The sequence below is a fragment of the Eschrichtius robustus genome, chromosome 16 (assembly GCF_028021215.1).
Source record: "Eschrichtius robustus isolate mEscRob2 chromosome 16, mEscRob2.pri, whole genome shotgun sequence".
NCBI classification, from domain to species: Eukaryota; Metazoa; Chordata; class Mammalia; order Artiodactyla; family Eschrichtiidae; genus Eschrichtius; species Eschrichtius robustus.
The window spans coordinates 10,578,771-10,606,653 of record NC_090839.1 but is presented as its reverse complement, the minus strand read 5'-3'; the positions used below and the strand labels follow the sequence as shown (position 1 = coordinate 10,606,653).

The 27,883-nt window shown below is 49.2% G+C and overlaps 1 protein-coding gene across 2 annotated transcripts in view; it reads right to left on the bottom strand.

Annotated features, from left to right (window-relative positions):
- The window catches only part of NFATC2 (nuclear factor of activated T cells 2), a 153,788-nt gene that overhangs the window by 25,588 nt on the left and 100,317 nt on the right, over positions 1–27,883 (bottom strand). For both annotated transcript variants that reach the window (XM_068565643.1, XM_068565642.1), the window contains exons 7-9: positions 18,959–19,014; positions 18,084–18,210; positions 15,176–15,865 (exon numbers count right to left, since the gene is read on the bottom strand). In XM_068565643.1, the coding sequence (XP_068421744.1) occupies positions 15,176–15,865; positions 18,084–18,210; positions 18,959–19,014 (873 nt within the window). The remainder of the gene's footprint in view (positions 1–15,175; positions 15,866–18,083; positions 18,211–18,958; positions 19,015–27,883) is intronic.

Sequence of the window (27,883 nt, the reverse complement as noted above, 5' to 3'; positions counted from 1 at the left end):
TCTGGCGTCTCATCAGATGCACGGAGTGAAAGGCCCAAGATAAATGCTCCATTCTGTTTATGAATTGAATCTAGATCATTCTCTCACACACATGCCTCCAACAGCTCATTCCCTGGGCCTCGAGCTCCGTGACCTGAGACAAATCACTGCCTCGCTACTCAGCCTGGTCTCACAGCCTTGATTTGGAGATGATAATTAGTCTCTGCCTTCCAAAGGTGCTCATTAAGGGGGAGGGATTATTGTTATGATTATTTCCTGTACTTGCCAGCCTGGCCAACACACCCCCCAAACGGCAACCTTCCACCTGCCAGCAGCTTCCCTTCCCTCCAGGAATCAAATCCAAACCTCTCGCCGTGGCCTCTGAGGCCCTCCGTGGTCTGGCCTGCCCTCAAAATCTCATCTCCTGGGCATGAATCTCAACGACCCCAGACCTCTTTTCTGTCCTCCACACAAACCAGCACTTAGACATGCTGTTCCCTTTGCCTGGGATTCCCCTTCCCCACCTCCTCCTTCAGGTCTCAGCTCAAGGTCGCCTCCTCTAAGAGGCTGGCCCTGACGGCCGGGTCAGAAGTTATGCCCTCCCCTACCTTCATCTGTTTGTTTTAATCAGAGCACTGAACCCCATCTGAAATTCGCATTACTCATTGATTGACATCTCCCCTAGAGACTTGGTCAGATGAGGCGAGGGCCTCCGTCCATTGCACTCACTGCTGTGTCCCAGCCCCTGGCACAAAGCCCAGAAGACAGTAGGTACCCAGTGAATATCCATTCAAAGAAGGAATGAATGAATGGGCACCAGCAGATTAAAGGCAAACCAAGAAAGCAAATGCCCAAACGAGATGCCTCCTGGCAGTTTCCTGAGGCAGCGGCCTGCCAACCCCACGCCAAAAGAGGCCCTCCCCAGTATCTGTGGGGCACATGACAGTCTACAAATTGCTTTTCACACATGCCTCGCCCAAGGCCACAAGCAAGGAAGCGAAGTGGGGCTCCAAGTCAAGCTTCCTTTGATAACAGCTACTCATCAACATCTTCTGACCCTGAAGCCACTGTCCCAGGCGCTCAGCAGGGAATACACTGAACACAGCAAGAAAGAAGTTCCTAGTGGCTTCTCACACCCAGAGAGAGCCAAGAATTCTCCAGTCTATGAAACCGGCCTTTATAGTCAGTCAACACTCAACATTATATAGCTGTTGTTTCCATTAGAATCAGGCACTAAACCTTTCCGACTGGTGGTTAACTGGTGGCAATTCTTCCTCCCATGGGGAGAATCAGCAATAACTGGACATGTAAGGGCTCTTCCCTCTTCTGTTTTAGACTTTCTTCATAGACTATAACCACATCCACAGATTCAACCAACCGTGGACTGAAATGTTTAGAAAAAAATTTCCAGACAGTTCCAAAAGCTTGGCAACTGTTTACGTAGCATTTACCTTGTATCAGGTATTACAATTAATCTGGAGATCATTTAAAGTATACAAGAGGATACATGTAGGTTATATGCAAACACTACACAATTTTATATAAGAGACTTGAGCACCCATGGATTTTGGTATCTGCAGGGGATCCTGGGACTAATTCCCTGTAAATGCAGAGAGACAACTACATATTTATTTAGCTGTTTGTTTGGTTCCCTAACTAGGAGGTAAGCTTCATGAAAGCAGGGACCTGCTTAATGCATTTCTGTGTCCCCAGGGCCTAAAATTGCACTTGGCACATAGGAAGCATTCAATAAATATTTGTGGAATAGATGAAGAAACTCCTAAGAATATTAAACAATACAAAATATCCAACCTCCTTTTGCAGCTATTTTCCCATTATGATCATGCTGCTTGTGCAGAGACCCAGAACCCATTCGTCCTGTCTTCCATAGTTAATAGACTTTAGCTCTGCACATGGTTGGGTAAATATAAAAACTACATTTCCCAGCCTCCCTTGCAGCTCACTGTGGTCACATGACAAAGTTCTGGCCAATGAGGTATCAGATGCAGGGATATATGAGATTTCCAGGTTATACCCTTAAAGAGAAGGGGCATGCCTTTCTTCCTCTTTTCCTCCACCCTCTCCTGCATCCAGGAGCCATTTGGACAGTGCAGATGAGGGTACCACCCTACGAATGGCAGGGTGATAAGACAGACAGAGCCTAGTCCTGGCACCATGGGACCAGTATACCAGCCCTGGACTGCTTATGCCTGTGCTGTTACATGAGAAATAAATCATCTATCTTGTTTAAGCTGCTGTTACTTTGGGTGCCCTCTACATCCTCATCAATACATAACTTTCCCCTGCCCTGCAAACTCTATTCTTAAACCACGGTTAAAGACTCGTCAATGCTGCGAGGGATATCTGAGCCAGATGGCACTCAAGAGCTATTTTATGATTTCCCCTTCACACATGTAAGGAACACAACCCTTAGTCTACGTATAGGGTTCTTTCCTTCCTGATGTCTCAAAATATCTGAGCATATTGCTAAGCCAGGTGAAAAAAAGGAGAGAAAGTCATATTATTTAGATCCATCAAATGACAAAGACAAAAGGAACAAGCAAAAAAGCCCATTAAAATCTTAAAACATCAGTTATGCTTAAATCTATGAGTTCATAACGGTACCAAAAAAAAAAACCTCCTTAATTGATCACCACTGGACGATGTTAATGAACCAACCCATTATTTTAAAAACTGGTAAATAAAGGGAAAGAATCAAGCATTCATCTTGCTTTTCCTATATGAATCCTACCATTGTTGATGAAGGAAAGTTTCTCTTTATAGAAGTTTTCCAGCTAACAGAAGAGGAAGGGAAGACAGAATTAGAACAGAATATCACCATTTTGCAATCAATGCACCACTGAATTAATGGAGTTTCGGCACTGACCATTCAGTAGCTGGTAACATCACCGAGAAGGGGACAGCCTGACGGCACGTGCTTCCTGACAGAAAGATGCGCCCGCCTATGAAGCAGTCTTGCCCAAAACAATTAAACCTGAATCCATGAAACCCCTAGAATTGACTGCCAATTTACAGGAAATACGGAGGACAGAGGAACATGCTAAAGCTCACCATGGGGACATAATTGGTAAAAACCAGACTGTGAGAAATTTTATAGGACGAACAATCTGGTTTTTTCAACAAATAAATTGCAAAATAATAATAATGATGATGATAAAACCAAAAAAGGGTTCTATTATTTAATCTAGAGGGGGAACCTCTGGATGACAACAGTCTTAGACCCCAAGGCATCCACGTGCAGTGTGTGGGCCTGGTCTGAATCCTGATTCAAACTATAAAATAATAAAAACAAAACAAAGAAGGAGGAAACCTTTATGTTATGTGTGAGAAGACTGGAAGTTTAAACACCAGATATTTCATGATTTTAAGGAATTTTCATTAAGTTTCATGTGTGTTATGAGTATTTTCAGAAAACTTTTCTTTTAGAGATACATACTGAATATTTACACACAAAAGGATATGGTTTTGGTATCTAGGATTTTTGATGTGTAGGATTTGCTTCAAACTATTATTGTGAAATAGAGACGGTAGAAGACAGAGGTGTAGAAGAAACCCGACTGGCCATGAGTTGACCACAGCTGGAGCCGAGCGGTGGGTAAGTGGGTACACTGTGCTACTCTATATTTATATATATTTACAGCATTTCATCCAAAAAGGTGTTTTTAAATCTTACCCCCGGCCACAAGGAGGGAGAGGGAAGAAAGAGGGAGCTGACACCTCCAGAGTGCCCACTGTGCGCCAGGTGCTGCGTTAGGTGGCCACAGACGTAAGTGGCACTTCCAGAAGAGTGCTAACAAATGCAAATGCCGAACGGGTCTGGATGGAAACCTTGGCTGAGTGAGGTCGGCCAAGTATGAGAGGAACAACAGTACCAGCGTGCTGGTAAATAACAATGGACACTCCATCCATCTTCAGGAGACAGAGGGGGAGGGGGGCACCATGGACAAGTACACGCTCTGTCTGAATAAAGGAGGTGGTCTCTACTCAGGACCAGCCTTGACTTTGACTCCAGGTAGCCGCCGTGCAGAACATGGGGCCCAGGGTGGCCAGATGCTTGGATTTTCCAAGGAAAGCCGGAAATCTGTATTTTTATGTGCAATCTCCTGGTTTTTAAACGTTGGCATCTAATCCAAATATTTTTTAAAATACTGTGTGGGCCAAACAAAATATCTGCAGGCTCAATGTAGCCCATGGAACACTAGTTGGCCGCCCCCATGCCAAGTCCTGAAGCAGACCACAACTCAATCCATCTGTAAGAAGTGGAAAGGGTGCATTCATCAATTTTGGGTCAATTCTTTTTTAGGCTTCCAATAAAGCTGAGAATTCAAAAGACAGCATCGACTTCCAGAAATCTATAAGAACCGGCTGCGGAACATTTCAAAGGCGTTCCCCACGTCGTCGGCTTATGCAACAGAACAGCACCCCGTCCAGAGTTTTGGAAACTAACAACCAGGGAGTGGCCTTTCAACTTTCCCGGGATGGTGGAACTAACAGGCTTCAGCTGAAACCCATTTGTTGGTTTGCAGAACGCCTGGGACTTAAGTCCAAACCGCTTGCAGCAGACAAGCCCGCCACAAAATCGAGTTGGGATACTCGGCTCTCATTGTAAAACGACCACGGCGCACTCTGCTTCACTTGCCTGGCCGGAGATCTGATTTCATGGCAGTTGAAAGGAATGAGGCCAATGTCATCCTGACACCTGAAAGTGGCAGGATTGGTTGCTGAGGACCTGAACAGACTCTCTCTTCAAATGCGACCCTCGGTTTGCCTTTGACTTCGCCTAGAGAGAGACTTGTGGACATCGTAGATGGGCAAAACAGGCCCCAGTCCTGCCTTGAGAGTCACAGTCTCAGCTAGCCAGATCCCAGGGTCAATAACAAATTAAAGAGGTGTCAGGAATGCAGTGGAGAAGGGCCAGAGAAATGGTTTCATCATTTCCCAAGAACAAAGCCCTTCTCGGATGAAAAGCAAAAGAAAATGGTGCTAAAATAAAGTTGAATAGGTCCAGGGCAAAAAAAGAATCCAGAACTACACTCGGGGGCAACAAAAGACAAAATGCACCCAAATCTCAACTCTACAGAGGGGAATAAAAGTAGGGCTATTTCATTAAAGTTTTTTTTTTTTTTTTTTTTCGGGAAAATAAACTTTACTATTTATCTGAAATGGGTTTATTGATGGAGGAGAAGGTAGGGAGTACAGGAAGAAATTCAGTATTAAAATAAGATTTGATTAACTGCCCCCCCCCCATCTAATTCATAGCCTCAAATAACTAAATTGCTTTTCAAGTTCTAACTTCTCTAGAGAGAAACAAATTACAGCTCGAGCTGATATTCAGGAGTTACGCATTTTTTAATACACACATTCTGGATTATGTTAGGTGATGGCCTGGGACGAGTGAAGGCCCATCACAAGTACAGTCCTGCACGGAATGGCGTTCACAATAATCACCCAGTTGCTGCATCATCCTGAAACAAGCCATGTTTCCAGCGTGTCCGGCACATCCACTAAGCGGGGAAGTAAGTCCCAGCACTTCTGCAGGCTGTGCTAATAAGAATGAAAGTGTAGAAGGGCCTTGGAAAAAAAGGATGCTGACCTCCCCATACATCTTAACTGATCACCTTATTCCTTCCCCAGGATATTTACTTGTTTCCCCCAGACAATAACCTCATTTTGGAAGTGGAAAATAAACACAGTCCAAATGACTCCGAATCCTTAAAAGTTGGGGTTTGGTGGCTGACTCTGGGGCCATCGGATGACACCAAATAATGTCTCCTTGGTCCTCTTTCTTGGGTCCTGGCTGCTCTTTGTGGGTCAGAGGCTACTCTGGAATACGGGCTGAGTGGACAGCACGTCTGAGAACGGACTATCTTGTGGTTTGGTAGCTTCTGACCTCGAAATGCAAGAACACATTCCTTTGAAAACAGCTGCTTTGCAGAATTTCACAAAGATGGCTGAGCATTTCTGGGTCTGGAGGCAGCTGGAAGGTGGTTCCTTATATTTACATAAGCCAGCAACACAAAGTACACATGATTTGGGATGAAAGGACAGCTAAGTGTCACAGCTAGAAATCTGAGGTTCTTAGAAGGTGGGGAAACATCAAGAGGGGCAAAATAAAGATGCCCCTGGAACAGACACCTACATGAGGTTTATTCTCCTGGGAGAGGGATGCAGACCTTCTACTGGCTCAGTGAAGTGATCTTCAACCAGGAGCTCCTGCAAATTTTGTGGGCTTGTCTCTAGGCAAGCAGTTTTCTGGACTTTGGCATTTTCCAGTGAGACTCTAAATATCCTTTGCTGAATTAACAAGAAGTAGCCCAGCAGGGTAATAAGGACAAGAGCTAAGAGTCAGCCTCAGGGCTCTTCTCCAAAGCCCAGCTCTGCCCCTACTACCTGCCGGCTGTCTTAGTCTAGTTAGGAGGCTATAACAAAAAAGCCACTTGATGGCTTATAAACAACAAACATTTGTTTCTCACAGTTTCAGAGGCTGAGAAGTCCAAGATTAAAATGCCGGCAGATATGGCCCGCTTCTTCATTGACGGCTGCTTTCTCAGCATAACCTCACATGGTGGAAGGGAACTAGGGAGCTTAGTGGGGTCTCTCTTATAAGGGCACTAATCCCATTCAGGGGGCTCCATCCTCAGGACCTAAGCATCTCCCAAAGGCCCCACTTCCTAATACCATCACACTGGGGGATAGGCTTCAACATACAAGCTGTGGGAGACACAAACATTCAGACTATAGCAATGGCCCAGAATTGATGATGATGACGATGATATTGGTGGTAGTGGTGGTGGCAGAAAAGTATATGAACAACTACTGGAGCACCCACCATGCACACCGGGTACTGGGCAAAGTGCTTTCCTTACAAAGGATGCTCCCATTTCCATGCATGCAATAACCCTCAGAACTGGGGGCCATTATCATAAGTGGCTTACCTGAGGTCACAAAAGAGTGAAGTGGTGAGGCCAGACTGGAAGCCAGGCAGGATAACTCCAGAAACTCTGCACCCAGCAGGCCCTGAATCGAGGCTGGACCCTCGGACCAGACATCCCATTCCAGAGAACAGTCCCCTGACATACCCCGCCCATTCACTGAGTGACAGATACGTATAAGTGCTGCTTGTGGTGGCCAGAGATACCCAATTCCCCATCCACAGGGGACCTGTGTGTATATTTTACTACCTCTTGTAGAATAAAAGGGGAAAATAAGAAGATATGTTTGCATGTGCTCACGATTACATACAGAAACTCTAACATGCATTCCCAATGGGGATGATACCACCCCAAAGGGGTGAAAGTTGGTTCTATTACAATGGTTTGTGGCCCTGCGAAGGGCCCCGGTACCTAAACAGGTATATAGTGCATCTATGGGATTGACAGTTCATGGGGGTGGCGATGAGGAAAAAATTATCTAAAAAGGAGCCTGAGTAGAAAGGGTGGCAATAGTGATCAAAAGGCTAAGAAATAACTACTCTAGAAGGCTCGAGAAAACTAGTATCAGGGAGCAGAGCAAAAATGGGAGTAAGACTTTGCTGGATATCTTTTTATATTGTTTTGTTTTTTCAAGCATGTGAACATAGTGCCTCTATAAAACACAGATATTTTTACGTGATCTTTAAAAAGAATGCTGACCAAAGCCCTCAACAGAAGCCTGGACTCTATTGGTGCCCACTAAAGGCAGCCGTGTGAATTAAACTTGGCATTGGTGGTTTCTGGCAGTTTCTGGTGCCCCGCACAGCCCTACACTACAACACCTGAATCAGGCTCTCCACGGTGCCGTAAGCCAGGCAACCATTCTGCTTGGTTCTCATCAGAATAGAGAATCCCTGCATGTCACCCTCCATCAGCACCACCGCCGCCAGGGTGGCTGCCAGAAGCCGAGCCCTCCTGGGCCAATACGGCGGCCAGGCACATGGCCGTTGTCAGCAGCAGCCGGGCTGTCCGTGGGCTTTGCACGCCTCTCCAAACAGGAGCTGCTTTGTCACAGGCTTTGCCGGAGGCATGGACCGGCCCCAGTTAAAGATCCCTGACCTGCTGAACAAAGCCACGCCAGTCACAGATGGCTCTTCCACCCTCGATTCCTTTCCCACTTCCTGCACATTGGAGGGTGCGTCCCTCTGTCCATTCTTCCCTGGCCTGTTCTCACACTCTGGCACATCCAGCCTCTGGGTAAAGAGCTTTTGAAAAGGACACCCTGGGACCCTCTGCCAATGGCCCAACTAGCAAAACTTGGGCCTGCGGTTGGGCCCTGCTATGCTCCACCGAGGATGCATAGCAGGGGACATGCTAACTGGACTTCCCAGCTGTCCCTGGGCCCAGGGCATTGTCCCCTTGCGCAGGTAAATGTCCCGAGGTCCCTGAAAGAAGCTTGGGAAGGAAACCTTGAGCCAGTGCCCTGGGGGCTTTGTCCCCTACTTTGGCCCACATGGAAGAGACAGGGCATACGGGCAAGTGCTCCTCATCGCCAAAGACCAGAATAGCCAATTTTCTATTCTCCTATGCAGATATATTGTAAAAAATTTGAACCATGTCCTACAAGAAGTCAATTAAATTCACAAGGAAAAATAGCAGCTAACGTTTATCGGGGAGTCCTTTGGACCAAGCCCTGTTCTAAAAGTATGATGCTCATTAACTCAATACAGTCTCACCACAGCCTCATGAGGGAAGAGCTGGGATTATGTCCATTCTGTGGATGGGGAAACCGAGGCACAGCAAGGCTAGTCACTTGCCCAAGGTCACAGGTAAGTACGAACGCTGATATTCAAAGCTCCATTCAACATGTCTTACGGAGACATGGCAAGTAAGTCCTGAGAACCGGGAACAAGGCAAGGGGAAGATTCAAACTAGACCCAACCGAGGAAAGAGAATGCCTGCGGGCAGGCCACTACCCTGCACACATTTTATGCGGCGGGGCGGCACCTTTGGCTCCACCGCCTGGCAGCCCCAGGAAACCACCTCCACGGAGAAATGCACAAGGTGTGGCCAGCTCCTCCCGGTGCACCCGAGTAGCTTCCAAGGGTCAAGGGAAAGCTCTTGGCGGCCGCCTAACCTCCATGGGCGAGTTTGGGGTTCATTCCAACCTGCCGTGTTCACTCCCGGGGCGGAAGAGAGCAGGCAGCAGGGAATTGAAATTGGGCCATGTCTGGGCCCCGAGGTGAACAGCACGTGTACCCTCCACTTCTCTATGGCCTGAAAGGCAGCCTCCGCGAGCCACAGATCAGCGCGTTCTCTGGGGCTTTTCCCTACCTTTTTTCCACGTGGAGTATTCTCATCTAACAAAAAAGGTCAAAGTATTCAAGTGGCCAAAATAAAGGCAAGGCTGGAAAAGGCACCACAAGAAACTTCAAGGGAAGCAAGGTTATTACAATCATCACCATTACTATTAATGGAGTGAATATTAATCGTTGAACGTCTTTTAGGAGCCTTATTTCCAAGTGCAGATCTTAATGCATGCTTGGCAGTTTGAGTATCTGAACAGGAGGTGTAGTTTTCATGGGTAAGAAAGCAGAGGCCCAGAGAGTTTAAGTAACTGGTCCAAGCAGGGGTCAGAGCAGCTGATACCCAAACAGCTCGCAGCCCCCTGGGTCTGCAGCCTGGAACCCCCATAACTAGGCACCTTCATTAGAACTGAGGGCAGGTCCCAAGGTGAGAAGATACAAAGTGAACTAAACTTAAAACCGCTTTGTACAACCCCCTGCACTGCTGTGGGTGTATAAACTGGTACAACCACTTTGGAAAACCATCTGGCAAGGGTTTTAAACTCCTGACCTTCTGTGTGGGCAGCAAAAGAAGAGTTCAAGAGTGCTCACGGAAAGCTTCTTCATAAAATTGGAAACAACCCCAATGTCTATCAACAGGAACATGGACACAGAGATTGTAGAATGTTTCCCCAGTGGAATAATCCATGACAACAAAATGAATGAACCTCAACTACAGCCAACAATATTGCCGGATCTCACAAGCTAGTGGTTGACAGAAGGAAGCCAGACACAAAAGGGCACAGCTGTGTGAATTCTGTTTCTACACGAAGGCAAATTGAACCTCTGGGGTTAGAAAGCAGGATAATGGCCACCTTTGTGGAGAAGGCAGAAGATTACATGTCGGGGTGCTCCTGGGGTGCTAACAAGATTCCATGTCATGCATGGCCTGGGTGGTAATTACCTGGGTGGTCCACCTGGTGAAATGCAGAATACACTATTGATTTCTGAGTGTGCCTATATTTCAACATTTAAATATATAGAAATATTCAGATTTATTCAGTGTATTTCAATAAATGATTTTCAAGTATGAAGAACAGGAAAGCAGATTGAAAAACAAACTGGTTTGTGCTCTTCCTACATGTATAAACACACACACACACACACACACACACACCCCGGCTGCCATCCTTACAAGCCACTGGCAGAGGCTCTGGCCAATCACTGAGACCTCATCCTTCTCCCTAAGACATTTCCAGAAAGGGATGGAGGCTCTCCTTTGAGTCCCAGGTCTCACCCCTGTCCCTGGGTGTGCTTGTCCATGGCTGAGTCTCGAGGCTGCCGGCGTCGGCTCACTACCCCAGAGCCCACGGTGAGATGGCCTGATGACCTGAGAACCCCCAGCTCTTCCGAGAACGTGTCACCTGAGGCAGCCGGCAGGAGTGGCCTCCGAGTCCCAGCTCCCCAATGCCTCTCTGGCCTGCCTGCCCCCCACTCCGCCCCATCCCGGCACAGCACAAACACTCCCTACCTGCTCCAAGCAGGCGCCCTGGGCGGTAGAAGGTGGAGCCGCCCTTTAGTTCTAGGCAGGGGAGGGGATCAGAATTCCTTGTGAACTCATCACATTTTGGCTCTTCCAGTTAGGTTTCCAATAACCGCACTAGTGGACGGAGGCACAAGGCAACCTTTTAAAATGTGCCTCCCCTGCCCCGCCCCCAACATTCCCGGCCCGGCCCGCAGGATTCACAGTCTAGTATCTGGGTGTGTCTAAAGCCAAGTAAACCCTTTGTTTTCCACCTCTGCCTCCCTACTGTCCATTTTCCAAATGCAGTCAGTGATCTCCTCAGAAGGTAAATCGAATCGCGCTGCCCTGCTGCCAGACACCCACCGACACTAGCCCAGCCTCTGACCTCACAGCCTCTGCCACCTGCCGCTCCCCCAAACACCCTTCCCTCCGATCTTCCCCAAAGCCCAGCTCCCTCAGAGCCGGCCTCGCTGTGCACTCGGTCTCAGGGAGCCAACACCACCTCCACCCAGCGACACTCTGGCTCCTGACCTTGTGTGCTTTCCCTCGTGGCTTTTTATCACCATCTGAAATAAGCTGGTTTATTACCTTACAGGCTAACGTCTGCCTCATTTACCCAAAAAAACACCCCACGAGAGCAAGGACTTTTGACTCGCTCACCAGCGCACCCCTTAGTCCCAGAAGGATGCCTGGCCCAGAAAAGGCAACCAGTTGATGCCTCTGGGTGAGAGGGAGGGAGGCTGGTGAAGGAGGGATGGAGAGGAGAGCTCCCAGTTCACAGGGTCGGGCTACTGCTAGGAGCCGAGGCTATTCGCCAGGTACGACCTGGGGCTTTAGAACAAGAAACTGGTTACAGAGGAGACAAGGGGACAGAGAAAAAAACAGTGAGTGTGTGTGTGCAAAGCATGCATTTCGGAAGAGTGCCGCCTGAGTTGGGGCGGGCAGAGGAACACGAGGAGAGGAGTGAGGGTATATTTTGCCCTGAAATATCACTTATCTTGTTAGCTCAAAAAGAGACTTTTGGAAAACGTCTCAAGTCTTTGGAGTGGAGAAAGCAGAAGCTGCATTTTGGAGTTCCAAGAAAAAAGGGGGCCAAGACAGACGGCGGCGTCTGTGTGCAGGAATGCAGCTGGGGAGGAAGAGAGGTGGAGCCAGGTGGGACGCCCAGACCAGACAATGGATCGCTCTGGTCGTTAGCAAAGGGTCGGGGAAAGATAACCAAACACTGGGGCTTCCCGGGATCACAGGTGAGCAGCGTGGTCCACTTCTAAGATGATGTGTTTGCATTTGGACCCATATCCTCTGGTGACTCTTTCCAGCTGCAGAACCTCCCTTTGACCCTCAAAGCACTTAAGCCCAGCTCTCACAAAGTTTCCAAGGAAAGTCTAGTTTGCCAAAAATCCCAAAAGGCAAATGAATGGCAGGTGAGAAATAGCCCCCACCTGGGAAGCACGTTCCGCTGGAGTTTGGGCAGCCAGAGCTGTATTTTGTGGGGAGACCTCCTTCGGGGAATTGACGAAAGGGATGGAAAACGACCTAGGATGCCTCCCAAACAGACTAGAGAAATGACCCAGGGATTTCCAGTTTACCTGTCAGAAAGAAATGCCAAAGAGCTGAGAAGTCTGAATCCCACATTCACAAAGCCAACAGTGGAGTCTGAGAATGTTTCGTGAGTGCACAGGCCAGACGGCGTCTGTGAGAGGGATCTGAAACCCCAGCAGTTAGGAGACAGTGCTGCACCCCTCTTCCTGGCGGCTACAGCGGTGGTGCAGTTCGGGGCTCACCACTGGCCAACAGGCCACACGAGCACCTCCCCAGCAGAGGGACCTGGGCTGGGCAGAGCCTTGGGGACAATTCCAGTCAAGCACGGAACATCTAACCAGCAGCCTCATTGCTGCCTTTTGGGGACCACACGGGTGGAGATTATTCTCCTGCCCTGTCATGCTCTGGGCCCAGGAACGTGAAGCCCCCAATTTGAGAAGACTGAATACAGCACATGGGACGGGGCAGTGCTGGTTCTGAACTCTGAGATTCCTTCATGTTATTTCTCCCGCACATCAGGGGAGAGGGGTCCCAGGCCTGCCACGCTGTATAACTCCAAGGGCCCCCGTTCACACAGAGTACAATCAAATACAATGTGAACAGCACGCCCTGGAGTTGTGAGGGTGATCAAGTAATTTTGGCAGGTGCTACCTCCCCCTCGTTTTAGAGATTGATAATGTCCACTAGCTCAGTAAAGGCTCTGAGAAGTCCTACAGTAAACAAGGTTTTTAAAAACTTGGTTTTATCAAGTATTTTTTGCTTTCTCAGCCACAGAACCCTCATTTCAGAGAATACCTCCTAAAATCCCAGGGAACTGGGCTTATGGAGAATGTACTTAAGAAAAGGCTCCACCAGGAGAAGCAATTTCACTATCTTGGTTCTCAGAGACAGCCTTAGAGCTGACTCGTGTTATTGACCCTCTGGGAGGTCACCCTTACCACGACCTTGAACCTGCCTGTGTTCAGAAAGACACTTAGGAGGCCCCAAAGGGTCTCCATTCTCAGCTGCTTTCTCCGTAACACAAACTTCTGTCTGGGGCTACCACAGATACTTAAAGGTTGCTCATGACCACGTGAGGCCCCACTTGGAATCTGATGCATCACGGAGAAGCACGGACGGACTCCCATTCTCTACCCGAGACGCTCACCACTGGTCTACAATGTGGGATGAGGGACAGGGTGAGTGGGAGGGGCTGGCACATTTCTCACTCTAGAGACTAAACCAGCGCCGGACAGAGAGTCCACGGGGGAAAGTTCCAGTCCTTGCTCTGGCATCATTTATTTATGAAGCACCTCTGCCCTGATCCAGCCCCTGAGCGCACACGTGGAGAGAGGTCCAGTTACAGCCCCGTTTCATTTACCCTCTCACTTGGGTAAGGCATTCTGCATTAGTTGAATTTCCTACATGATAACCCCCTTTCAGGTAAGCACCAAAACTTTATCTTCACCATTTTGGGTGTAAATTGTTCAAAAATGGATGACACCTTGGTCTCTCTTTTAAAATGGAGCACAGGTGCCCCGAACTCAACCTGTGTTTGATTATTCAGGACTAGACAGATCAATTATTAACTCAGCAATACCTTGAGGTCAGCCCTGTAAGGCACGTGGGGCAGTCTGACCCTATACTAAGTGGCTCTAAGCATCTTTGCTGGATGCATTTGGGGGAAGCTTTTGAAAGACTGTTTTACTAGAGAGAGGACATGGAAACTACAAGAAGTCACCGAACCCCCAGATAACCCGGATCGTCAAAACTTTGCATAAAGGAAAAGTCAATAGTCTCCGAGCGAGCACCAAAGGATTCCTGCCACTGGAGTGTCTGATATCTAGCACCTGGTCTTTGTGATAACTACGGTGCCTATTTTGAAGCTTTCTGCCTTACTTCCTACTTCTTGGCTGGGTTCCTGAGAGGACATTTTCCTAAATAATTGAGGTTTCAGGGTATATCAGATGCTACTGCCGGTAAAGTGCGAGGCCGGAGCTGTGGATGGCCGCCAGCGGTATAGGCTTTCCTTCTCCCATTCAGAAATTCAAACCACCTGTCTTCTTTCTTCTGGCGCCCCCAGGGGAAGGCTGCTCTGCCTGCCCCGCCCTCTCTGTCCTTCACCCGCACCTGGCTGACCCCAGGTGAGTCCTGCCAACACAACTGGCCCTTCCTCCCTGCGATCACAGACCAATGTCACACACATGGCCACTCCAACAAGACTACCCTCCAGCTGGGCCCCTGCCAACAGACTCAGGCGCCTACAGACACACAAAGCTGCCTCTGCCTCTTTGCATTGGTCCAGCCACCCCACCAGCTGGGCTCACCACAATGGAAGCCCGCTGCTTCCCTCCCATCAATGCGCGGCTCTGTTCCACTGGCACGGGGCAGAGATATGCCCGCAGCCTGCCCGCAAGCCCCCATTCATGCTCCCTTCCGAGAGAGCCACTTTTCAATGAGATTTCTCCTTCCCCCGGCCCCCTCCCCCTCCCCCAAACACACAAAAGAGGGCTATAAAGTGGGATTTTTTTTTCTTTCCGGGAATAAAAGGTTAGCGTTCCTTCCTTTCTGTTTCCCTATCCTTGGTCTAAACTTGGCAAGTGGAAAGAGTGGAAGCAGTTAAACTGACCCAGTTCGTGACCCAGGGGACACTCCTAGGGCCGGAAGTGCCCTCATTTGCTCTTTCTGTTGCAATGGTTGTAGGGGAGCAACTAAAACTCCTACCACCCACCCCAGAACTCCTGCTTGGAGGTGATTCACGCACAGAGTTGGGTGAGGCCTTAAAGGTTATCTTATTCAACTCCCTTAAATTAAAGAAGGGGACACTGAGGCCCAAACAGGTGAAGGAAGATCCCCAGGCCATACAGTAAACTTGCTGGGGAGATGCTTCAGGGCACCGAACTCACGGGCAGTGAGAAAAACAAGCATCTTACCGTCATCCAAGTAGGTCTGGTCCAAGTTCTGCTCCTGTTTAATTGTCACGCCCGCGGGTAATACTTCCTTTTGGTCACTGACTGGAGGTCCGTTTTTGGCGGCTCTTTGGCTTGTGGCATTCTGCTGCTGAATGACCGTGGGGTAGGAGCCCGGGCTCAGCCTCTGACCTTGACTGACAGGGGGTGGGCCGGGCCTGGTGGTGCCGGGCGCGAAGTTCTCGCAGTACACGATGTGCTGGAACTCCTGGTGGCTTCCGCAGCGCAGCTGCTGGTTGGTGGGCGAGTAGTGGATCACCGGTGAGGCCTGCTGGTTGGCTGGACTGGAGTGGAGCAGGGCCGAGCTCTGGCCCTGGGAGCCAGCGTGCACTAGCACGGAGCGGTGGGCATCCGCGAGGGACAGGGGGGCGGCCATGAGGGCCGGCTGCTGGTAGCCCAGCAGGCTGGGGCTCAGGCTCTTGCTCCGCTGGTAGAGGACGGCCGCTGGGTTCTGCTGCTGGTAGCGGGCGTCGGGGGATGAGAGCCCTGAGCGGAACTGCTGGCAGGGAGCCATGGTGGCCACGAGGCAGGAGGGGGACTCGGCCACCATTGGGTGCTGTGGGTAGTAAGGCTGGCTCCCCAGGCCCCCGTGGGCAGGGCTGCAGATCAAGGTGGGGTCGTATTCATCGGTGGGCTCCGTCTTGATGGCTGGGACTGAGAGGAGAGAAAAGCACACGGGGTGCACCATTCTTAGTGCCACAGGGGTGCGCAGAGGATTAGCAGACAGCGGTTAGGAACACGGCCTTAGGAGTCCACAAGGGTGGGATCAAAGATCTAGGCTCTGTCACTTATTAGCCTTGGGCAAGAGGCTCCCTGTGCAATTGTCTTAGGTTAGAAATTTTACCCTGGGTGATGATCTTGAACTATAGGTCTTTCTGACAGTGGAAAAGTGGCTGGTGGGTCTGTGTCAGCCCTTGTGCAGCCTTTTTGCCCAGGGGGAGAGCTCGGGGAAGAATGCTTGATGTAAAATTATGCCTCCGCCTCCTCCTCCTGCTCTAGCAGCTCCAGCCCCCCTCCCCTGCTTGCTGTCCTTCATCATACTCACCACCAGCTGAAGTATCTGTGCACTTTACGTGCTCACTTATTATCTGAAACCCCCCACTAGAATGTCAGCTTCTCAAAGGGAGGATTTTTTTTCAGTGCTGGATCCCCAGCACCTAAAACCGTACCTGGCACTTAATCAGCACTCAGATATTTTCTGGACAAAGGAATGACCAAACGGTGACTCTCAGCCTCCTTAGTTTTGTAGTACTTTGGGGGAATGAGGCCTGCTGGCTTGAGCCTCAGTTTCCCCATCTGTTAGCTGGCAGGAACGATCATACCTACCCCATGGGGTTGTGGGCAAGATTAAATGAGATATGTGTGCACGTATGTACAGTGACTGCATACAGTAAGTGCTCAATGCTTGCTGTTGTTGCTACTGTCACTACTACTACTGCGACTGTTGGTGAAGTCACCGTTACCCTCTCCCCACCCAGGACGGTCACCAGAATTCGTACTTCTCCGACATCCTTTACCGAAGCATCACCAGGCCCAGGAACTGAGGAATCAGTTTTCTTTTCGCTGGAGTAAATGAATTGGTGACAGGACCGTAATCAAATTGGGGGTGGGGGGCGGGGGCTCCCAAATGCTGGGGGCTGGAGGGGACAAAGGAGTTTCAGCATCTACAGCAGAAACGCAGCTTTGACTCCAACTTCTCAGGAAGCCGCTCAAAGACCGTCTCCAGGTACCTGGACCTCGAGTTCTCACTCGAGCCAAGTTCAGGCAGGTGAGTGCTGACGCCCAGACCCAGGGAGGCCTCATCGCCACACGGGAGGGGCGACAGCACGTGCCACATAATTGAAAACCTCTATGTTACAAAGGATCGTTGAACTGCGGTCTAGAGCCCTCCCAGAGATTCTCCCCCAGTTCTGGGTCCCATTAGGCCTTTGCCACTCACGGCATGGAACACCAGTCGTGGGACAATGGAACCCTCACGGTGCCACACAAACCCGTGGACACACGCACCCCACCCAAGCCAGGCCCTCACTTTTGTGCTGCCGGCAGCCCAGAGGCTCCACGTGAAACTGTCACAGGATGGAAATTACACCCTGGCTGACATTCTCAGATGGTAGGTTTCCCGGAAAGGCTGCTGGCAGGCCTGTCTCAGCCTTGGGAAGTTTGTAGCCTCTTTCTGCAGCCCTAACCACAACCCAACATATCAGTAATATCCACATTACTTAATATCTGAATCCCCTTCCGTCAGTATTATCTTTCATCTGAATCCCCTGTTAGAACATCGGCTCCAGGAGGGCAGGGATTTTTGTTGTGTTCACTCTTGTGTCTCCAAGCTAAAACAGTGCCTGGCACTCAGATATTTTCTGGACAAATGAATGAATGCAAAATGGCTCTCGTCGCCCTTCTTAGGACTGTAGTGCTTTGTGAGAATGAGGCCTCCTGGTCTGGTTATCCGCCCAGCAACTCCATTTGGCCACCAGGTGACCACCTGCTGTGGGGTCCCTAAGATTCCACATTTTAGGGCACATTCGCCTTCTACCCCTATTGTGATCAAACCTAAAACAGGGATAGGAGTCATCAGCTTTGCCACCTTCTGGTGAACAAGTCTACATGTGCCCCATTATTATTCTGCCCTCGCAAGAAAATATTAATAACAACAGTAGTTAATATTGTTGATGTGTGCCACCCTAAGCACTTTATGTGCATTTGATTTATATAACTCTTATAAGGAAGGTGCCATTTGACAGATGAGGAAACTGAGGCTCAGAGAGGTTGAGTCACCTGCCCTAGGTCACCCAGCAGATCGCGTGCATCCTCACCCAGATGCCGCTGCTGCCTCTCCACGCACAGGGGGCCTTCGGAGAGAACTTCTTACCTGGGTGGTAGGTAAAGTGCTGAGGCTGACTTCGTTTTCTTTTCCCGTTGATGACGTAGAAGTTCACCTTCACGGATGTCCGAATGTGCTTGTTCCGATACTCAGGGATCTCAACAAAAAGCATGTTCTGAAAGAAAGGAGTTGTCAATAATTTAACTGCAACCACATCTAAATTGCCATCCAAGGTCCTAAGCACAGTGAGCCAGCCCATCTAGAAGGCCTCGTGGTGGGGAGGGATAAATTGGGAGCATGGGATTAACAGATGCACACTACCATATATTCAGTATAAAACAAATAAACAACAAGGAATTACTGTATAGCACAGGGAACTATATTCAATATCTTGTAATAACCTATAACGGAAAAGAATTTTTAAAAAAAGAATATTGATATATACATATACATGACCGAATCACTTTGTTGTACAACTGAAACAAACACAATTATACTTCAATACTTCAATAAAAATTATACTTCAATAAAAATAAAGAAATAAATTATACTTCAATAAATTATACTTCAATAAAAATACTTCAATAAAAATAAAGAAATAAATAAAAGTAAAAGGACTCGTGACACGTTCCGTACATTTACAGGCAAAATTCTAATTAAGGGGAAGTTGACTTTTCAGCCGCAGCGAAGAAAGACTTACCACTTACTCTATCAAGGTATATGAAGATGTCACTGCTACAAATCAAAAGGGCGTGGTGCTCAATAAACGTGTAATTCATTCATCAATTCAATACCCACTGAGTGCCTTTTAGGTCCAAAGCACTGGGACTTTGATGAAGGAAGGGGAAAAAAGAGGGAAAGAGAGCACGAGGGAGGTGGGGAGGGGAGCACAGGGTGTCTGGTCATCATGTCTGGGTGCTTACAGGCTGGCTCTTGTCTTTATCCACCGTGGCCTCCATCTCCCAAATCTGCTGCCCATCTGGAAAAGTTTAAAAATGACAGACTTTGAAGGAACTATTAGCAACTGAGAATTTAAGACAAAAACTCACCAACTTATATGTATCTTGGCTTACGTGTTAGATTATTTCAGTAAAGTACACCTGCGCGTTTGCATTATGTATGCATATATGTACATATATGTATTTTTATTTCTATAAACGCATATTTCTTTTTGCAAAGAGAAGGCACCTTGACAAGAGAAAACTGGGCAACAATACAAGATACGGGAAAAAACAGAAATTGCCCATCATCCCAATACCGTTATCTTTTTTCTCTATATTTGAATGTCTACATATCTTCCTTTCTTTTAAAAAAAAACAAGTATTGTTATACGCTTTACTTTCTAATACGCTTCGTTCAACCAAAGACTATTTCCAAAACACTCTGCATATGCCAAGACTGTCACAGGGGCCCCATTACAGATCCCTGGCTGTCCCAGACATGACTTCTTCATTGTCTGAGAACACAGGTGGCTCACATATTCTGTCCTAAAGAGGCTTAAACAATGTCCTGGCTCGTGAGGCCTTGGAGTGAGTGGAAACACAGGCACCCACCCTTCACCTTTCAGTCAGCAGAGAGCCTGGCTCTCATGTGACTCATTACAACAGGCGCTGAGAGGTTTGCTCAGGGGTAAACCCTCCTCCCCTGGAGCAGGGCACTGGTTCCCCAGTTCGGGGCCAACAAGTTGGGCCAAACAAAACTCTGCATTTGCAAATAATAGATTTTTTTTTTTGCTGACCACCTACATCGGCCAGTGGCAGTTTTCGGCTGAAACAAATCATTTCCACAAGTGTTTCCAGGGTGTTTTGTGGAACACTCGCTCTGAAGAATAGTAAATGGGTTTATGAGAAAGGAAAGCAAGTTCTACCAGCTAGTAAGAATTTGGAAAAGGCGGAGTCAGAGTCAAGTGGGTTTCTTTGAACCCGTACAGTCTCGGCTCTTAAGGCTCACCCAAAGAAATCTGGTTTCTAAGCATTATTTGAACTTGTATAGGACGTACTTCCCAAGATAATAACTAATAAAAGGTCTTGTGATTGCTACCAGAGCTAATGCAATCTAGATGATCTGAAGAAAGAACAAGCACTGAGCCAGTTAAGAGCCTTCTCCAACGAGTCAGTCTGCAAGTCTTGGCCTTACGGTTCTATTCAGTGCGATCCCTGAAAGGACTAAGGAAGACACAGGTTTATGTCCAAAGGGAAGAGGAAAACATGGTTAGTGTACCGACTCTCACTATGGTGTGAGAGTTATAGCTGTCACGGTCTCCCCAACACCCGACATACTGTAGGTGCCTAGTAAACATCTCACGTCTAGAGCATACGAAAGCGTCAGCGGCTCCAAAGGCTGCTGATGGGGCCAGGATAAAGCCAGGAGCTGACACCAGCCACTGCTCAGAAGGAAGCAAGAAAGGATAGACGGATAGATGTCAAGGAATTTGAAGTTGAGTCATCAAGATAGGGTATTTCCAGTGTGTAAAGCCCGGGACAGAACTCTTCAGAGAAAATCCTCGTTTCTTTATCAAAGACAGGTCAAAGGTCATCCAACAGAGACACGTGTCCCCCTCTCAGGTGGTGGTACGAGCTAGGCACGGGTCCTCATCAAAGAACCACGTCTTTATTCACTAACTGCAGTGCAAGCTCTAAGTCAGAAGATCAAGTAATAAATTAATTGAGGAAATGAACAGCATGTCGATGTCTGGTGTGTCACCCTCGCCCTAGCCTCTCAGTGGCTGAATTGAGTTCTGCCATTGATGGTACCATGGCTCTTTGGGTTTGGTTCATTACCATGTATGAGCGTCACTCACTTAGAAAAGAAAGGACCACTTTCATGTCTCAAAATTGGAAGGAGAGAGAGAGAAGTACCCAGAAACGTGATTGGGAAGTAGTAAGCTGGGTCCATAAAGCTGCCACCCAGCTCTCTTCCTTGACTCACGCCAATAAGTGGGAGATGAAGCACAGAAAATACAAAATGACGGTGCGATGAAAAGGGTGTCACCATGAGGAGAGCCCTCAAAGTCCCTTCCCCTGGTCTAAGGACCCAAGAGAAATGGAAGGAAGCCCTTCTCCCCAAATTTCACACTTGTCTCCATCTCTGGCGAGCATACATAATACACAAAACTCCACCCAGCAACAGCCACAGAATTCTAGGGTACAGGTGCTAGACAGTAGCCTTAAAAATTAGCCAGCCCAACACCATCAGATAGGGAAACTGAGGCCCAGAGAAGGAAGGGGGGTTGTCCAAAGACATGCGGTAGACAGTTATTAAACCAACAACTGGCACAGTCCCATAACAAAGGGAATACTTTCAAGGAAAGAAGCTCAAGGTTACTAAGCAGAGAGAAGATGCCAGCTTCCTGGGAGGCTGGAGAAAGGTCCTACATAGGGACGATATTTTTATGTCGCATCCACTGCGTAGGTTCACGCACATCTTCTCAAACCTTTCCCTGCTTCCCCTGTGCCTCCAGAAATACCATCTAAAATCCCACGGCGGCCTTGAAGGCCCTGCCCCACCTTGCTCCTGCCTCCATTCCAGCCTCTTGGGGCACCATTCTCACCCCTCCTACTACTTTTTTTTAAAAGCCAATTGGCCTCACCCCAGAGCTCTGGCTTGTTTTGTAGCCTATAGAGAGTGGCTTAGCGGCTTTTTAATTAGCTACTACTGCCATTTCAAAATGAGATTTCACCAGAAAATGAAGCTTTTGCTCCTGAAAAAACAAACAAAAAGAAACTTCAGATGATCTGGCCGTTCTGGGCACCCCTGACAGCAACTGGACCACGGCGGCCTCTCCGGACGGCGCTGCAGGAGCCACTTCATCACAGCCCCTGCCCTGGCCCGCACGTCTCCCATCCACTTTCCAGGCCCTACCTTAGTGGACCTTTGAGAGACGGGTACCTCTCCCCACACCGTGACGAGGGGAACTGGTCAGGGTTCTGCAGAAAGGCCCTCCACTGGGATGTGCCCGAGGTTTTCTCAGGACTGTATGACGTTTTGGCCAGAAGAAGCCAGCGCCCAGTATCATCTCAGGCAGCGTCCCACTCTGCTGCTGTATACCGCTCCCCCCCACCCACCCCAAAAAATACAAAGACCCCCGGCCCTTTCCTATCTGTCAGGACAGGAAAACTCGCTTCCTTTCCTCCGGGACCACAGGCCCCTTGCTCCAAGGACCTGACCTTCTCTTTGCTTCAAAACCAGAGCCACGTGCCCAGGAGGCCCTTGGCCACCACGCGGCCCAGAAAGGGCCCCGGTGCGTCGACACAGGGCTCCCAGCGTGGGCTGCAGAGGGTCGTCCCTCCAGCCGCTCGCTGAGAAGCCCTCCCACCGCCATCCCTCGAGCTCCAGCCTGGCAGCCAGGCGGCCACATCCCAAGCTCCAGATGTCAGCCCAGGAAAGCAGCCCGTGGGGTTTAGGAGGAAATGCCTACTCACCCCAGCGTCCCCCAGCGACACGTTTACTGTAGCCCCCAGCCTTCTCGGGCGTGTTCCGTGGCCAGAACAGACTTCCCCTCCATGGGTCACCAGAACGCTCTCCAGTTTATCCTACGTACCCCAAACTCCGAAGCAGACAGACCCAGCTTTGAATCCCTCCTTGTGTTGCCCCCAATTAGCTGTGTGAGCTGGGATAAGATGCTTTACCTCTCTTTATCTCTTATCCAAAATACAGGGATAATCACAGCACCTATACATCACAGGTTCATTCCAAGAGAAGAGACCCAGACGGAGTATAAACATTCAACAGACATTGGCAAGCATTAGCAGCAGGGCTAACAGCAACAGATGATATAAATATTGGCTCCTTTATCATTTTTTGCATTTGTTCCACGATTGAAAAAAAACACAAGCATTTTTCAATCAGAAAATAATAAAAAACATTCTCTGATTGCAGTTATAAATACATTTGCCTGCAGGCATGGGCTGGAGGGAATTTACAAAAGGACAATGTCTGTTACAGGAGACAGGTGGCATGGTGCCTGAGTTTCTTTCCTTTCAAAAATGGGTGTTCACACCATTATCTCAACTTTTTAATAGCCCCAAGGGCAGCTTCAGGCATCTAGCCTGGCTGTGCATCTCCTGTGGTCCCTGCACTCCGTTCTGAACAAACAAGCCCTCAACGGGAAGTGAAAGCTGCCGTTGCGTCCTTGATGTTACATAGCATATGGAAGACACACCAAGGGGGCTGGTCTCTAAGGGGAGCACGCGGCTTACAAAATACCTCAAGGCCATTTTCCTGGGCTCTTCTTCCATTCCCCCACCCCACGTGAAATCCCAGCTCATAGGTCCTGGGTTTCACCAAGCGAACATACTAATCCCATCCTCTGAATGGAGCTTCCAGGAGGCAGTGGAATTCACAGTAAATGCTGCCAGGACTCTCTCAGCCTGATGTTACTCTGTCTGGGTTCAAGTCCCATCACTGCCATTTACTTGCTGTGTGGCCCTTGAATGGTATCTTAACCTCTCTGTGCCTCAATTTCCTCATAGGTCAGACAATAAACTTAATTTCTTGACTTCAAAGAGCTGTGGTAAGAATTCAAATAGAAATTATACGTAAAATCCTTAGCAAAATGCCCAGCCCATAGTGAGCACTGTCATCACTATTATTATTTTAGAATTTGATATCTCACATAGGTCCAACTTTAAGGAGAAAGAGTTGGCTGGCCATCTTGACCCCACTATTCTGGTGGGTATCACAGCTTCTCGTTTCAGTTCTTTGCGTTACACTTCTCATTGCAAATAAATAAAATGGCCATAGAAAGTATTGATAGGGGACAGACTGAATCGATCATGGGCCATCCATACTTGGTATGGAATATCAGGTATAGAAATATATTCAAATAAGGACGGTCATGTTTTCTGACCTAGAAATGCATCCCTGCTATATTAGAAAGCAGAATTTTTTTTTTCTTATTTCTTTTTTTTTGGCTGCATTGGGTCTTCGTTGCTGCACACGGGCTTTCTCTAGTTGCAGTGAGCAGGGGCTACTCTTTGTTGCAGTGCGCGGGCTTCTCATTGCGGTGGCTTCTCCTGTTGTGGAGCACAGGCTCTAGGCATGCGGGCTTCAGTAGTTGCGGCACGTGGGCTCAGCAGTTGTGGCTCACCGGCCCTAGGGCAAGCGGGCTTCAGTAGTTGTGGCGCACGGGCTTAGTTGCTCCGCAGCATGTGGGATCTTCCCGGATCAGGGACTGAACCCATGTCCCCTGCACTGGCAGGCAGATTCTTAACCCTTGGGAAGATTCTTAACCAGGGAAGTCCTAAAAGCAGAAGTTTTAAAGTGTAGCAGACTAGTACATGAGGCATGACGTCACTTTGTGAGTCTATAAACATCTCTGCTTATGCTTAAGGAACCTGTGCCCCGAGCTGCCTGGACAGTCACAACCCCACGCCTGGGACTGGATGGATGAGGTGAGACCTTCACGTCTTCCTTCACGTGATTCAAGAAACATGGTAGAATTATGGGCGATTTTAATTGATGTGCATTTTTAAAATAAAGTTTTTCTCTTAAGAAAAAAGTAAATTGGGGGCTTCCTTGGTGGCGCAGTGGTTGAGAGTCTGCCTGCCAATGCAGGGGACACGGGTTCGAGCCCTGGTCTGGGAAGGTCCCACATGCCACGGAGCAACTAGGCCCGTGAGCGACTAGGCAACTAGCCTGCGCGTCTGGAGCCTGTGCTCCGCAACAAGAGAGGCCGCGATAGTGAGAGGCCCGCGCACCACGATGAAGAGTGGCCCCCGCTTGCCACAACTAGAGAAAGCCCTCACACAGAAACGAAGACCCAACACAGCCATAAATAAATAAATAAATAAATAAATAAATAAATAAATCGATCATCACATTTAAAAAAAAAAAAGTATATTGCAACTGCCTGTTGATTTGTCCGTCTCCCAGGAGCCCCCTGGGGCCACGATCTTAGAGGGAGGCTGGGCATGGACCCCCAGTGTGGATTAAGCTCCTACAGCACAGCAGGCCCCCTGCAGGCTGCTGGGGCCTTGACACAAGCCACACATGCCCTCTTGCCCTCAGTGGCCCCCAGACAAGGAGGCAGGGCCCTGGGTCCCACCGGAGCTCAAAAGAGAAATAGATTCAAGGTTCCTCACCTCTGCTGGGATGGGGACACTGCCTCCTTCCTCAGCCTCCGACCCCCCGACTCAGCTCCGGACACACTGGCCTCCTCTATCCCTCCAACAACCATGCCTGCCCTTCTCCACACCTCACCGGGACCAGTTCCTCCCCATCCTTCAGCTCCGGCTCAGGGAGGTCCCCCCCCATCCTCTGTCATTTTCTTCTCCTACCTTCCACCTCTGACATCATTTTATCGGCCCACTGGTTTTCCATCTCTCTCTCCTGCTGGGCTGGAGGTTCGCGGAGAGCAGGGCCACATGGCGGTCTTGTTCTCGGCTTTCTCCCCAGCACTACGTGTCTGGCCCTTAATAGATGCTCAATAAACAATGGTGGACTAAATATGCAAACTGACCTCAGATTCCCCAGTGCTCAGCCCACAGCCAGAGCTCAGGAAATGCCTGACCGCTGGCCTCTCCAGCAAAAAGACCCCACAAAGAGGAATCACCGAACCCTTGTTGAAGAGTCCTTTCTGGGAACGGACTGAGAAGGAATGAGCCTGGAGTACAGATGCAGACAAGGAATCAAACTCAACCAGAGCCACTCAGCCCGAGTTCTAGATAATCCACCTCCCGATCCCTACCCCAGGTCTGGGACTTGGAAAACCTGCCCAGAACAGAAGAGGCTCAAGAAGACCAAGTCTGCTTCTCCTGCTCTGGCTGAGATGAAATAAAGGACTTCGGTCTTTCAAGCAGATGTTCGGGCAAACTTCCCCTGTCCTAAATTAACACGGGCTGGCAGCCAGCACAAAATAGGCTCTTCCAAGTCTTTACTCAGAGGCGAAGAGAAAAGAGCCAATTTCTTTGGGCAAAGAGGTTGGGTCTAGAGAAGACTTAGCGAGACTCTGCAAGAGAAAAAAAATGGGGTGGGAGGAAGCGCATGGCCCAAGTAACACCACAGCCTTTGTTTTAACTTGGCCGCAGTGCCAGGGGAACATGCTTCAATAGCCAGTGCGTCTGTGGATGGATGGCCCCTATACTTGGGTTCGTTGAGTGGATTCTCTTTGCAGGCAGCTCTTGAACCCTACGATGGAGCAAAGCAGCAGGAAGCAGCAGGGCTGGCGTTGGATCCGGGCTGGAGTCTTAGCAGTCAGCCTCGTGTCAGCAACGGGCTCATGTCAGCACTCACAGCAGAAACGCGCACGCTTTCAGGAGGAGGAAAGCAAATCCGTCCTCAGTGGGCCCGTGAGCGTGCCACTGGGCTCGAGGCAAACGGAGAGGAAATCAAAGTGTCTGCTTGGGTTAGGAAACCGTGTGTGACGCTTCCCAGGCCTGGCCCTGCTTTTTAAAATTAGCTAAATGAAGATGGTTGAAGTCATTTCAGTCTGCTCTTTACGACTGCTAAGTAGCAGAAAAACGCATGCTCCCTGGATGCATGGGCTTAACGAGCCCAGCAGATGGGAGGATCGGGAGTGGCCCCTTAGTTAGGATTTCACCCACCCGAAATGGTACCACTGCCCCTGCGTATTTCCTGAGAGCTGGAGAGGAGTGCCTTGATTCCCACACCTCCCCCTCTCCTCCCGCCCCGCCACTTCGTGGTGGGCTTACCTGCCCTGTCCCCCACCTGCACAACTGCAGTGGCTGCTCAGTCACCTCCCAGCTTCCACCTGTCCCCGCAACCCAACCCCCAAAGACCATTCTCCATCCAGATTGCCAGAGCAACCTTAAAAATGTAAATGAGATCATGACAGCCCCCCCTGCTTAAAAGCCTCCAAGAGCTACTCGCTTTTGGAATGAAATCCAAACTCCTCGCCACGCCTACATGGCCCAGCATGACCTGACTGCCCCCCCTCCCTGGCGACCTCTCCAGGCTTGACTGGTGTCACACTCCCACTCACTCTCACCCTGCACCAGCCACCTGGGTCTGCTTTCAGTTCCCCAAACACCCCAAGCTCATCCCCATGCTGAGACCCTGGCACAGGGCAGTTCCTTCTGCCCTGGACACTCTTCTGACCATCCACATGGCTCCCTCTTTCCCGCCTTTAGGGCTCTGCTCAAAGCCACCTCTTCAGGGAAGCCCTCCCTGACTGCACTGTCCATGGTTGCCAGATTTAATAAATAACAATACAGACCGTTCAGTTAAATTTGAATTTCAGAAAATGATTTTAACTACCAGTTTGTCCCAAGCTCTGTGCCACTGCACAGGACATACTCATACTAAAGAAATGCACTGCTTGAGATTCAAAATTAACTTAGCATCCTATATTTTTCCCTTAACTTCCAGCCCCTTTGCTCTTGCTCCTAGGACTGGTTTCCCCGTCTTCACAGCACTCGCCCTGTCTCAAAGTGACCTGCTTATAAACAAGTTTGAGACTATCCACCCACTGAGGGCAGGGATCTCGTATGTCATATGCCTCCAGTGCCTGGCACAGAACCTGCACACAGTAGGGGTTTAATAAACATCTGGGAGCAACTATGGAAGTCCTGGGGGCTGAGTGAGCAGAGGAGTGAGGCTAAAAGAGCATTAACAGGTCATTTACATAGAGGCCGGATTTCAGCTCATCTTTCATGCCTCCAGGGGCACCTCTTCTCAGCGATGGGATGTCATCTCTAGATGTCCCACACCAGCTCACACAGTCACCCTGGGAACCGGGAAGTGGGAGTTTGGGACCCCGCCTTCCTCTGACGTGCCCTGTCACCTCAAGGAAGTCTGCCAATCTCCCTCGGTGAGTTGGCTTCCCATCTGTAAGATGGGGGCAGGGGGCGGGCCATTAGTCATGTTCCCTCCACTGTATTGGGTGTGAC